The 13,462-nt window shown below is 40.3% G+C and overlaps 2 protein-coding genes across 2 annotated transcripts; both read left to right on the forward strand.

The window, feature by feature from the left end:
• Positions 1–1,610: 1,610 nt before the first annotated feature.
• LOC115677504 (serine carboxypeptidase-like 18) lies at positions 1,611–6,265 on the forward strand. The gene is made up of 14 exons (XM_030600680.2): positions 1,611–1,856; positions 1,983–2,128; positions 2,964–3,040; positions 3,132–3,254; positions 3,562–3,664; positions 3,803–3,840; positions 4,024–4,125; positions 4,480–4,566; positions 4,656–4,811; positions 4,950–5,021; positions 5,104–5,225; positions 5,472–5,585; positions 5,721–5,775; positions 5,867–6,265. Exons 1-14 carry the CDS (start codon positions 1,699–1,701, stop codon positions 5,948–5,950), a joined length of 1,437 nt encoding a protein of 478 aa, XP_030456540.1. The 5' UTR covers positions 1,611–1,698; the 3' UTR covers positions 5,951–6,265.
• Positions 6,266–7,612: 1,347 nt separating this feature from the next.
• LOC115677254 (serine carboxypeptidase-like 18) lies at positions 7,613–11,971 on the forward strand. The gene is made up of 14 exons (XM_030600379.2): positions 7,613–7,935; positions 8,190–8,335; positions 9,050–9,126; positions 9,226–9,348; positions 9,521–9,623; positions 9,730–9,767; positions 9,850–9,951; positions 10,198–10,284; positions 10,372–10,527; positions 10,643–10,714; positions 10,796–10,914; positions 11,257–11,370; positions 11,498–11,552; positions 11,656–11,971. The coding sequence occupies exons 1-14, from the start codon at positions 7,691–7,693 to the stop codon at positions 11,737–11,739; spliced, it is 1,521 nt and encodes a 506-aa protein (XP_030456239.2). The 5' UTR covers positions 7,613–7,690; the 3' UTR covers positions 11,740–11,971.
• The last annotated feature ends 1,491 nt before the right edge of the window (positions 11,972–13,462 follow it).

Raw genomic sequence — 13,462 nt, forward strand, 5'->3', positions numbered from 1 at the left:
GTGCAAACAGGACATGTGCAAACAAACGGTTGGTAATTATAATATATAAAAAATGTATAGTTAAAGTCAGAGTTGAGAGTATGTTAATTTGCTCCCGAATGAAAAAGAAAAAAAAAAAGCCCACTAAAATCTCTTCCTCGAAAAAGCTGCGTCACTTTCAATGAGCTTGATATTGTTTAAATAAGCAATGCATGTACTTTGATTTTCCTTTTGGGCAGTTGGCTAAGTCAAATAGTTGACTATCCACATTGGACAGTTAGGTCCCATCTTCCTCCCCTTCTTGGTTGTTTCGGTAGCGATACTGATGTGCACTCCAAATTACCACCGGACTTTGAACTTCGGATGGCTTTGCAAAAACGGAAATACAGTATCACTAAAAAGAAAACGCGCAACTCATGTTAACTCATCCTCCGTACTTTGATTTTCCTGCATTCTCATGTTACGTGGGGATCAATGTTTTCTTTTTCTAGGATTTTGGTCACGTGAAGACGAGGATGTTGTCAGGCTACTTTGTACTATTCTGACCAGCATCGTTGAATTGTCCCATTTCTGTGATAACTGGGGCAAGCATGTCCTGTCCCACGCCAAGTTTACCGAATGGAGGAGGAGATCAATTACAGTTAGTTCATGTGTAAGCTCACGAGCCAACTTTGGACCTTACAAGGGAAAGTTAGTTGAACCAAATAGACCGAGCTTGACAGTAATTTTGATTCTATAGGCCGCATTGGCTTCGTCACAAGCCATGCATTTCGTCGTTGTCCATAGTTACTTACGGAAAGAAAGCAAGTTATGTTAGGAAAATTTCCATCTTTAATGCTTTTTTCGGGTTGGTTTCCTATCGAGTCGAGGCTGAGTGTCGAAAGCCCGAGTAAAAGTTCTTCCATTTGCTTTTTTTTCAAAGGGTTAGAAATGTTTAATTCGTTGTGATTCACTTTTCGCAACGTAGATCAACTAAAACCGAAAAAAATAAGGGAGCAATTACCCCTTAAACCCCATGACAATGGTGGACATGAGATGGTGAGATCACTCTAGGTTTGACTCAATGGGAAGTGCAAAGCTTGTCTGCAAATCTGCACGTGGGCTCTTCTTGCCAACTTCGTCCCCTTATAGCTGAATGCTAGTGAGATTGATAATGATGGCATTACAGGCAGCTAATCGAAGAACCATCTATGCATGGATCGTGAAAAATGAGGCCAGAAAGGGGGATTGATTAACTTAATGGAGCAGCCAACAAAGATCTCTTGACCTGCGTTCCATTGGCCCATGATTAGAAATATAATATTACTTCATACATGGGAGCATCGACGAAACCAAAAGTGTCTGATTTTTCTATGAGCACGAGAACGTGGAGTCATCATGACCAATCCATCTTTCATTCCCCTCGATGTTACCCCACATGCGGTAAGCCAATGACCCAACGGAGATTCACCCCAACGTCATTTCAACTGCGGGGGAGTGTGTAGCTGTTTCCACGCTGAGGGGTCCAAGAAAAAGCAAGACAGAGCCTCATAAAAGACAGAGACGAGAGAGAGAGAGAGAGAGAGAGAGAGAGAGAGAGAGAGAGAGAGAGAGAGAGAGAGTAGATTTTCCTATAAATGAAGATTTTTCATCGCGGGGACACTGCAAGCCTCCAAGACAACCGACCTCTGCATTGTACTTTGTTCAAATAGAGCGCGTCTTTTGTAGGGGCTGGAGTAAATGGGGAAGAGTAAGGAGGACAACCTTTGCATGCAGGGCCGGTGCTTGATATTTGGTCTTCTCGTTCTGGTTCTTTTCGCGGCCAGCGCGTCGTCTCGCGACATCATCAAGAACCTCCCGGGCTACGATGGCGAGCTTCCCTTCACGCTGGAAACAGGGTATCTGTCAAGTCTTGGGCTTCCTTCTTATATTGTTTTTTTTTTCCTTCTCATTGGATTGCAATCAAGAAAAGATAAGTTTTCTCATGAGTAAATTAATGGACGAATGCGAAATGGGAATGGCAGATACATAGGAGTGGGAGAGACAGAGGACGTGCAGCTGTTCTACTACTTCGTGGAGTCTCAGAGATCGCCGTCGATTGACCCTGTCTTGCTCTGGCTCACTGGCGGTCCTGGCTGTTCCACCCTCTTGGCTTTCTTCTACGAGAGCGGTTGGTTTTCTTTCTCTTTTCTGCATATGTTTGTTCATTGACATGTTAGCTTAGTTGTTTGAGATATAATGCGAGTGCATTGCACATTATTCAATGGTGTTTTCACAAATAGACCCACTCCTAGTCGCGGCGGATTTAGGAGGAGATGTGAGATGATCGAAGGTGCGCCGCTGTCCTCACGGCGTTTCTCCGGAACTTCCAAAATATTAAATCTTCTTTTCTCTTTCTTTAAAGACAAAAGTCCAGTTAAATAAGTTTGTTGGCGGCATAATGAATGTAGGTGAGCCAAGCTCTCATTCCTAGATCCCACCTAAAATAGTAGTTGAATCTGTTTAAGCTTAATGGCAATTGTCAACTTTATTATCTCTTTGTCCTAGTTAAGCGACAAAGAAGAAGCTACCAAACTACACTCCTGCTGGTCATAAAATCATGAAGTTGAATATGTGATTTTATTGAACAGAGAGAGAGAGAGAGAGAGAGAGAGAGAGAGAGAGAGAGATCTGCATATACAATAAATACACCTTCAATGACATGCTCAAGATAGATTTAACATTTTTTTAATGTTTCTCCTCAGTTAAAAGAGTAGGAGCGCTGTACATCATATGACAGTACTCATAACAAGGAGATTGATTGCTGTTCCAAGATTTACGGGTCGAAGATGCTCTGACCTGTGATACGGTCAACTTTAGCTTCTTCTTGACTGCAATCACAGTCTTGGCATTGTTTCTTATGACAAGCAATTCCTAATGTTAGACCTTAACTTGCTCTATAAATGCAGAGGCATTGTGGAACGAATTATTCGGACCATCATCTCATCTTCTCATGATTTGTGCAGGTCCATTAAGTTTTACATATGCAGGATACAATGGGAGCTTGCCGTCCCTTACATTGAATCCCTATACATGGACAAAGGTCCCCTACCACCTTCATCTTCTTCCTTTGCAATGTTCTCCAATATTGTTCTCCAACAATGTGGTGACACACTTTATTTTTTTTTCCTCAGGCCCTCAATATAATCTATCTAGATCAACCAGTAGGCACTGGATTCTCTTACTCAACAAGCCAAGAAGGTTATGACACTGGCGACGTAAAATCCGCAGCCTTAACTTATGAGTTCATAAGAAAGGTTAGCGTCTATTAATCTACTACTGTTTGTCATTCTATTAATTTATCTTTTGATGAATAAGAAAATTTCTTCCCGAGTCTTTTGTGCCATGAGCCAAACAAGAGTGATAGTCAATGTATCTAGTCCTGATATATAGAAGGGATTGTTATGAGTGATCTCCTGTTTAAATCAGCAGCTCCTATGATGACATGCATGTGGGTTTATCTTGATTATGTTTAGTTTAGAAATGGTATGACTTCGAAAGAAGCTCTCTACTAGGTGTAAGGAATACCTCTAATATTTTTCCCTTCTTTTGGAATGAGTGCAGTGGATGTTGAGTCATCCCGAGTTCAAGTCAAACCAACTGTACGTCGGTGGAGATTCTTACTCGGGGGTAACTGTTCCCTTAGTCGTCCAAGCAATCATGGATAGTATGTTCTAATTCTGCAAATGGCATTGTCAACTCAAAGCTATTTTGCTCTTTTAAATTTACTATGAATGAATTGTGAAAGTCTTCATGCTCGAAGGTGTCTAAGAGCTTCTTCTATTCTTCATTTTCAATTCTTCAGGTAATCAAGATATGGTATATCCACAAATGAACCTCAAGGTACGAGATTGGACTTGCTGTTATGAATTGAGCTACTTGGTTACCCCTTGCTAAAGCTGGAAAAATTTGCTTCCATTTTAGTCGCCTGTATAATGTTTCTGCTGTTTCGTTTATTGTCAATTGTTTAACAACAGCAGAGCAACAGGGTTATGTCTTGAAATTATCTTTATCTTATTCTTTCAGGGTTATGTGCTCGGGAATCCTAAGACGGATACTTTTATTGATGATAACTCCAGGTTATCATTTGCAAACAGGCTGACCCTTATTCCTGATGAGCTCTTTCTGGTGAGTTGATGGATTGTTATCTCTGCATTTTTCAGCTGAAAAGTTAAGACTGTCACATAATTTATCGCCAGGAACTTTACAGTGAGACCTACCAGCTATCTATCTGCTTTATTTTCTGGAAAAAATTGGCTGTTGAAGTAAGTAGGGGGAAACTGAAGTAATATTCATCACACATTTTCCTCTAGATACCGTTCTCTGTCCAGGATTTTCACTATTGTTGCTCCAAACAGAGGACGCACTCTTTAGGACTCTGAGACTACATCAACTCATAAGCTTGCATAAACAATTAATTTCATCGATTTGAAGCTTATTAATGACTGAAATCTTGGATCTGCGTGTCTTTTGTACTACAAGACGGCCAATGAAACTTGCAATGGGGACTTTGTGACTGAACAAACAGACAATGAAAAATGCGAGGCAGCTATGCAAACCTTTGAAGATGTAAGTGAGACTCCTGCTCCAATTTGCTTGAAAAAACTGCCTTAGTCTCTGTAGTTTAAATTGTCGGCATGAACTTCTCTCTTATGCAGTTGATCCGTCAAATAAATTTGCAACAAGTTTTAGAACCAGCATGTACGATGACATCCCCAGAACCAAATGAAATGAATTGGGACAGGAGATCTTTAAGAGAACAGTCCCGAGAGCTTCTCCGTTTACATAATAAGGACACTGCATACTGGTGCAGGGTAATATTCTCTCTCTCTCTCTCTCTCTCTCTCTCTCTCTCTCTCTCTCTCTCTCTCTCTCTCTCTCTCATACACACACACACACACACACACACAACGAGTTCAATTCAAAGATCTAATTGATTTTGGTTCCCCCAGAATTATCGTCATGTGCTAAGTGGAGTTTGGGCAAACGATAAATCCGTGCAGGATGCTCTTCATATTCGACTGGTACGTAAATTTGTTACTGGAAATGAAAAATACTCTTTTTTAATTTTGACGAGAAACTGAGAGTTTCGGCAATCAAAAATAGGGAATGATAAATCTTTGGAAGATGTGCAACAGCAGTATATCTTACGACCAGGAATTCGATAGTGTTATTAGCTATCATCAGAACTTCTCTCAGAAGTCAGAGTTAAGAGCTTTGATATACAGGTAAATCCCAACTTTGCCTTTTGGAGCTTATTCCTTAATCAGACTAATGTTTGAAACTAATATCAAGTATGCAAGGTCAGGAATTCTGATTAAATGCCCATAGATTGGATATGAACTCAGTCCTGTGAAGCCTACTACTAACGGCTATATCAAGGCTATTGTCACATTAAAACAGTTCATTTATCAAGAGCTTAACAATTAAATTTCCATAAGCATCTTTGAGAATGATGTTTCTTTCCCCAACAGCGGCGACCATGACATGTCTATTCCCCACCTTGCAACTCGGCAATGGATCCAATCTCTCAATATGACTCTGTACGATTCATGGCGAGCATGGTACCTAAATGCACAAGTCGCGGGGTACGATTCACGATCTGCGAATGATTCATTCTTTCCATGCAGTCGTTGCTTCTTTTACTTTTCTCGCTTCGCATCTCAAAATTTTTTTTTTTTTGGGTGCATCAATAGTCATAATATTGTGTTTGATTGGTTCAGTTACACGGAAGAATACGAGAATAACGATTATACTCTCAACTTTGTGATTGTAAAGGCAAGATCATCTGAACCATATCATCACCTATTGTTCTCCAGAGATGCATCGGGGCAAGAAATAACATCGCACTGTTTTGGCTTTTACACAGGGCGGGGGACATATTGCCGCAGAGTACAAGCAGGAGGAATGCTATGCTATGATAGATAGATGGTTTGCTTATTATCCTCTCTAGACGGCCAATGGTTACACGAGGAACAGTAAAGAGTGCCTCATCAGGAGCCAATGCATCTATCATCCCATGAAATGTATCGTTTCACATTTCCAAATTCTGCGGCCGGATTACAAGAAGCGGTAGCATTGAGAGAAGTAGGCATATTGATTAAATCGAAAGAGTGCGTAGCGCGTATCATGAGGGTCTGAGCTATGTATGCATCCGAGAATTATTTCCATGTCACTTGATAGAGAGACGATTGAGCAAACCAGTTGTGAGAATGGATCTTAATTTTTTTTTATTTTGAAATTATTGAATAATAATAAATTGAGCATACATCCAACGCCGATCTTCTTCTTTCCTTTTATGCATGGACTGCTCCAATAAATGTATTGCACTATAGTGCGCAAAAGTATAAAATCCCACAGAAGTTCTTAATGGATGAACCTGAGAACTGTCAAGTATCAATAATCAAGAAAAGTTCTCTCTCTCTCTTTCACAATGGATTTGCCACTGATCTCAGACTCAGACCCAAGAATTACAGAACAAGTTTAAACTATGACATTGCTCGTCACTTGTCGCATGCTCGACCGCAGACAACATTGTCGCGAATGCGACTATAATGCGCAGCACAAGAAAAAACAACTCAGGATCTTTGATACCACGTGTGGTCAATGGATCATTCTAAAACCATTCACATCGTTTATAAAACTGATTACCTGGTGAAATGTCCCCTTGTTGGAAAGTTTGTTGGGGGGAAGGGTGGCTCTTCAGACAGACAGATGATCCGGTGGTTTACTGATAAGTAAATACCAAACAATCTAACGGTTGGGGGAGGCGGAAAATAGAGACTACATAGAGCTGCGAACAAACTTTTCTAACTTCTGGTCAAAGACTTCCTAACATTATCGGGAAGAGTAAGTCTCCAGGCATCTTCAAATTTTGAAAGCATGAAGAAAACGAGGGATGGGTCATCTGGGGTTTCAGCAAGATTGCAGAAGATGTATCCCTCGCACTGCGGATAACAAGCCAATTACAATTTGACAGTAGCTGTGCCTTACTAAAAATCTGTTTTTGAAGTGAAAAATTTACAAACCTTATAAGGGCGCGTTTGACTGTAAAAATCGTTTGGTTGTTTGGTTGTATATAACAGGGTTAATACCAAGAAGGACCTTAAACTGGTACATCCGTGATAAATTTACTCAAAATTAATTTTTTTATCACAAAAAAATCTTAAATTGGTACACCTATGACAAATTTACCTTCCGTTAATTTTTTTTGTCAAATTGCCGAGCTGGATGATACGTGGCAGATGACGCGTGTACCAATTTTGAGGTTTTATCCTCCGTTTGTCACGGGTGTATCGGTTCATTATTTTCTATAGTATTAATTTAATTTAACGAAAATTAACGGAAAGTAAATTTGTCACAAATATATCGATTTTGGATTTTTGGTGGTAAAAAATTACGTACGCTGGTTTGGAATTTTTCGTGAGATCAAACTTATATATAATAATGGTACCAATACTGCAAAACATACAGAAAGTACCCGCCGTATAGTGGCAGTGGCACTACTTGCTGACGGCTTAATTCAATTCTGCACGTGTTTCTCTCTTGCCCGGAAAATGATAGTCTTCTTTGAAATTCCCGCAGCTAACTTTCTCACCAGCAGTCTTGAGTACACCACCCACTTCTTCAGTTCTTCGTTCACCTTGCTGAGCGCTCCCATCTTCCTCTTCCCGCAGCATACAATGTATAAAAGATGAACACTTGTAGTGTCCTCGGGCCAATCCTTGTTCTTGTGTCCTCGCTCTCCCGTACGTCTTCTTCCCCTTCTGCACGAGCTCGGACCAGCATGGCCCCAGAGCGCGCGAAGTTGCGGGGTTCGTTGATTTGCTCGTGCTTCCTGCTTCTCCTGCTGGCTTACTCTCGCGTCGCCTCGTCGCAGAAGGTCGTCACCACGCTTCCTGGCTACGATGATGATCTGCCCTTCTATCTTGAAACTGGGTATGTCTCGCTTCTCGTTCTTGATGCAGAGAGAATTTTGAACTTTTCCCGTTCTTTTTTTCTCGTTCTTTGGTTCCAAGGGAAATGGATGTTGTTCTTGGTACCGAGCACATGGGGCAATGTCCAATGAGGATCGTGCCTCCTGTTTGTTTGAATTATTGTGTGGGGTCAAACATGTTGGGTTAATGGCGTCCGCAATGTGTGTTTGAAAATGACCGGTTTGTTTATTTTTGGTTTGTGTTTAATATGAATAGGTACATTGGTGTGGGGGAACTGGAGGAGTCACAGCTGTTTTACTACTTTGTGGAGTCACAGAGGTCCCCTGCGCTGGACCCAGTCATGCTTTGGCTCACTGGAGGCCCTGGTTGCTCTGTTCTCTCTGCTTTCTTCTATGAAAGCGGTACCATCTCTTTCACTTCTGACTTTGCCTGTTTTAGTGATTGCCCTTTTTAGGCATTTCTTACATAAATGGGAAGTTTTAAGTTTTACCATGAACTAGAAAATTTGGTAATGTAGCAGCAGTTCTTGTATCAAGAGTTATGTGAAGTTAGAAGGGTCCCAGATCCAGTGAGCCATTACTACAAGGGAAAGTGTGGCGATGTTATGCGTACCCCTGCATAAACGAAATAGTGAACACTGATATAATATCTCCCTGGTGAAGTTATGCATACCCCTGCATGAACAAATAAAAAGGGGCACTGATAAAAGTTTTCTGAACCAGGGAGACATAACTTATGGGATTCTGGTATATGGGGCTAGTTCTTTCAGTTAGATATCAGATGTTTCTTATATTAGGAAAACTAGTTTGTACCGTGTGGTGATGTCCTCCATGAATTGAAAAGCGAAAGAATTGAGGGGGCCTCAGATAAAACTAATGAAGGAATCGAGTAGGTATATGATCGTTCGTTTCACGATATCGGTACATAAGGTCCTTTTGTAAAGAAATCACTGGGAATGTCAGCGGACAAGGAAAGAATTAGTCGGGTATGCTGCATGGAGGAATAGTTTCTGTGTGAGTGGTTTCCGAACTGCAATTAGCAAACAAGAAAGTTGGGAAGCATGTCCTCTCTTCCTGTGCATGATAATTGGATTTCACACTTAACCTTGCATGCAGGTCCAGTGGAATTCACTTATGTTGGCTACAACGGGAGCTTGCCATCACTACATTTGAACCCTTATACTTGGACACAGGTGCTTGTTCTTGTCTTGTTCTAAATTACTGACATTTCACCAATTCCTGAGAGACGCATGATGTCATGATTTCACTTACAAGAACTTAATGTTGTCTAGGGCCTCAACATCATATACGTAGATGCGCCAATTGGCACGGGATTCTCTTACTCAACAACTGCAGAGAATTATTACATTGATGACTATAGATCTTCTGAAGAGATCTACCAGTTTCTGAGAAAGGTGTGTGAATGTGGGTGCAGGCCCAAAAAGAAACTTTTTTGGTTCAACAAAATCGAAATTGGAATTCATGGATGATGGGCGTTAATCTACGATGAAATTGCAACAGACGTCACAACAACATGATTTGAACGATGATTACTGAATCGTGTTTGCTATTTGTGTTGCTTTGCAGTGGTTGATAAAACATCCTCAGTTCTTAAAAAATATACTGTACATTGGTGGGGATTCTTACTCTGGCGTACCACTTCCGATGGTTGTTAAGAAAATATATGACGGTAAATATTATCTTTTGGCTGAATATGGTCGAATCTTTCACTTCAAAATATTGAGCTGTTATAACCATTCAACTTTGGCGAATTTAATTGTGGTGTGCACCTGCAGGTAATGGTGATGGTGTTGTGCCATACATGAATCTTAAAGTAACTATCTAATTTCACTAACTCGGCTTTAGTTTTTAATGGACAAGCACTGAGAAACAGCAATGTGTGGATTTCTTAACAGGGATATGTGCTTGGAAATCCAAAAACAGATGACTACGTCGACGACAATTCGAGAGTCACATTTGCCCACCGACTTACCCTCATATCAAGTGAATTGTACGAGGTATGCCTCTCATATTCTTCCTTTTAGATGAATGGAGATCTACCTAATTGGAGTAGATGGCCAGACAGTGCTTGATTAAGCAATGCACTGCCCCTACTTTTTGGTTCGACTCAGATGCTCCGTGTTTGTATACAACTAGCATTGGACACTAGAATCTTATCTGCATGCTTGTGTAAATTCTGGACCAAATTGAATATGGTACTGGGTTGTGGTTATGCTGAACCTGTTATACCTTCTGTTAAATAGGAAGCTACGGAAGCTTGTAATGGTGATTTTGTGAACGTAAATACAAGCAACACAGACTGTGTCACAGACGTTGGCGCCATCGATGTGGTTAGCAGGATAGCTCCTAATTAGTTCCATTAGACACTGTTTTGCTAGTTCTGTTCGTTGGCCATTAAGAATCTACTCTCTTTGTAGATGTTGGAAGAAATAAATCTAATGCATGTTCTGGAACCCACCTGCCAAGTTGCATATTCAAGACCGGTTAAATCAATCAGAGGAGAAAGAGTAGTGTTTGAAGAAAATTACGAAAATTTCCTAGCTACAGGAGCCAAGCCTGCACATTGGTGTAGGGTAAGTTACTCATATCTGTATATGCCCACCATGCACGCACGCACGCACAAACATTATATGCAACTACCTTGAATAACCTAACGTTAGAAAATTCACCTGGATATGGTTTTTCTAGGAATATAATTATGTTCTCTCTACCATATGGGCTAACGACAAGAGTGTCCGAGCTGCTCTTGGTGTTCGAGAGGTATGCAAATGCTGTGAACATGTTGATCGAGTACTTTAACATATCGATCTTTGGGGTAACAATGTTTGTGATGCTTAACAGGGGACCAAAGGTGTCTGGAACCGGTGCAATAGCAGTTTAGCCTATACAAAGACTGTCACTAGTACTGTAGGTTACCATAGAAATCTGAGTACTACAAACCTCAGAGCTCTTATATATAGGTAAGACTAAATTCGTTCATGGTCTTCCTATATAGATTTGTTTAATTACATTCCTGTTGCATATTTCACATTATTCAGATAGAGAGACTTTCTTTCATGAAAATTACTTGGAATTTTCTTATAACAACTAGCACATAGCTAAAGTAAATATGGACAATTTTCATCTGAACGAGTGGGATTAAGCCAGCTTTAGAGTGATTGAAGTAGCTTGTGGATTATATGGATTAGAAATTTTATCTCGTAACAAGGATTAACAATTCTAATCAGTGATTTTCTGCACACACAAAATCCCAAATATTTCCAACATCTTTTATGCCTTACGGATCTTCTCTTTTTCTCCAGTGGTGACCATGACTTGTCCGTTACGCACATTGGTACACAAAACTGGATCTATTCTCTCGGTCTGACTTTGTACGACGTTTGGAGGCCGTGGTTCGTCGATGGCCAAATTGCAGGGTAGGTCGAATAATCACCAAACTTAGAATCCTCTTTTCTCGCATTGTCGTTGCTTCCTCTGTTTCAAAATTTGATGTGCAATAATGAAACTTTCCAGTAGATAAAACCTCCACAATGCTTCATGCAGGTATACACAGGAGTTCATCAATGATGATTTCACTCTAGATTATGCCACCATAAAGGTGAGTAAAGTGAACATAGCTCGTGTTTAGTAGTACTGCATCACTAGAAACTTATGCAATTCCTGTGCTTATTAGTCATATATACCTTCTTTGCCGTGTTCAGGGCGCTGGCCATGTTGCTCCAGAGTACAAGCCTAAGGAATGCTACGAAATGATGGATCGCTGGCTTGCTTACTACCCTCTATGAAGATCGACAGTTAGAAGCTGCGACAACCTTCCGCACCATGATTTTTGTCCTAGACACTTATGAGGGCACACTCTATGTAGTTTTTAGGGGCGAATAATTTGCGAGATCACCCTGTTTTTCGTATGTTCTTCACTCCACGTGAAATATAAAAAAAATACATAAAGGGAGTGGTCGTTCGAAGTCACCTGCAAATTGCAGGATAAATCGCGTAATCTGCTAATCCTAATTATAATTCTACCGGCAAAATTACAATACAAAAGACGACGTGAAAGCCGAAGATGCTTCTATGATCAACGTTAGAAAGATGAACAGAAAAGACCCCCCATGGTGATCATGTTGTCGTAAATACGCGACATTGTTGAAGACAAAGGGGAAAAGGAATACTAGTGAATCAAAAGATGTCTAGAATCAAAGAAAAGTTTACCATAGAGAGAGCCAGATCGAAATTCACTGATAATCTGATGTGCTAGTTACAGAGTCTAAAATGTAATGTGCATACAATATATGTACTAATGACAAGGTTCTTATCAATACGCTTATGCTCTTGCCTTCGGTCGTCTTGATAGGTTCTTAATCCAATGTCTAAGCAAATGCTAACAACGCTAAGAAAATCGTTGACGAAGCTGGTGTCTTTAAGAAAGGATGGACATGCTGATATCGAAGAAATTTTTGGGAAAAAAAAGGCATTAGAACATAACTGACATAATGTAACGATTTTTGATGTAGCTAGCAAGGATCACCTAGAGGAGGGTGAATAGGTGATCTTAAACAATTTTTATAAATTTACGCGGAAATAAATGATCACAGTTGAGTTTGAATAAAATTCAGATTCTAAACAGTTTATATAGACAGTGCTCTTAATGTGCAGTGTGTAAAGTGAGAGATGAGGGAAAGAAAAACTGCACACAAGTTTATAGTGGTTCGGCTTATAGCAAGCCTACGTTCACTCTCCCACGCTTACAGCCTACCGGCTGGATTTCACTATGTAATCAAGAGGAATTACAACTTCTGAATGTTATCACTCTTGTGTATGATAAGACTCTCTATCTCACACAATCACTCTTACAAAGTGTTCCTCAAGATCTTAATGTTTGGCTTAGAAAGACAAGACAAATGATCAGAGTATGCTCAGACTTTGGACTTGATGATTCTTGATTCTCTTCTTCCTTCTGCTGCTCGTTGATCTCCTTAAATACTCCTCTACTTCCAAACTAGCCGTTGGACAGCTTTCAGAGGATCATCTTCCAATCTTCACGTTGGACAGATTTGTATAGAAAGGATTGAGTAGCCGTTGGATGATTGGTCTCGAATCCGCCGATTCCGATCGCCCATACAATCGAATCTTGGTTTCCATAAGTAAAGATTTGTCCGTTGTAATGCATTTTTGTCGTAATGTTTGATTGTCAATCAATTTGATTGAGATTGAGACAATCAGAACTTTCCTTCTGTGAAATCCATGTCAGATCACTAGCTGTTATGATACGTTCTGAATTCTCCTTCTGTGAAATCCATGTCAGATCACTAGCTGTTATGATACGTTCGAATTCGCATCGAAGAATTTCTCAACGTCTCGTCAGCTTCGAAAAATTTCAGCACGAAAATTTCAGCTCGCAGACTCGCTTCGAAAATTCCTCCGTCTGCATCTGAATAATTTCAGCATCCGAATAATTTCAGCGTCTGAGTCTCAGAACTTAGATTATGTGGGTCTTCAATAATGTATTTA

The sequence above is a fragment of the Syzygium oleosum genome, unplaced genomic scaffold, assembly GCF_021117445.2.
Source record: "Syzygium oleosum isolate NSW1041296 unplaced genomic scaffold, Sole_v2.1 Sole_v2.21, whole genome shotgun sequence".
Classification (NCBI taxonomy): domain Eukaryota; kingdom Viridiplantae; phylum Streptophyta; class Magnoliopsida; order Myrtales; family Myrtaceae; genus Syzygium; species Syzygium oleosum.

Excerpts from the sequence above, each read along its gene's own strand:
- LOC115677504 (XM_030600680.2), top strand. The coding sequence starts at position 1,699 with ATGGGGAAGAGTAAGGAGGACAACCTTTGCATGCAGGGCCGGTGCTTG. Across the intron at positions 4,567-4,655 it reads CTATGCAAACCTTTGAAGAT|TTGATCCGTCAAATAAATTT; the intron begins GTAAGTGAGACT and ends TCTCTTATGCAG. Across the intron at positions 5,022-5,103 it reads ATGCTCTTCATATTCGACTG|GGAATGATAAATCTTTGGAA; the intron begins GTACGTAAATTT and ends AATCAAAAATAG.
- LOC115677254 (XM_030600379.2), top strand. The coding sequence starts at position 7,691 with ATGAACACTTGTAGTGTCCTCGGGCCAATCCTTGTTCTTGTGTCCTCG. Across the intron at positions 10,285-10,371 it reads ACGTTGGCGCCATCGATGTG|ATGTTGGAAGAAATAAATCT; the intron begins GTTAGCAGGATA and ends CTCTCTTTGTAG. Across the intron at positions 10,915-11,256 it reads CTCAGAGCTCTTATATATAG|TGGTGACCATGACTTGTCCG; the intron begins GTAAGACTAAAT and ends CTTTTTCTCCAG.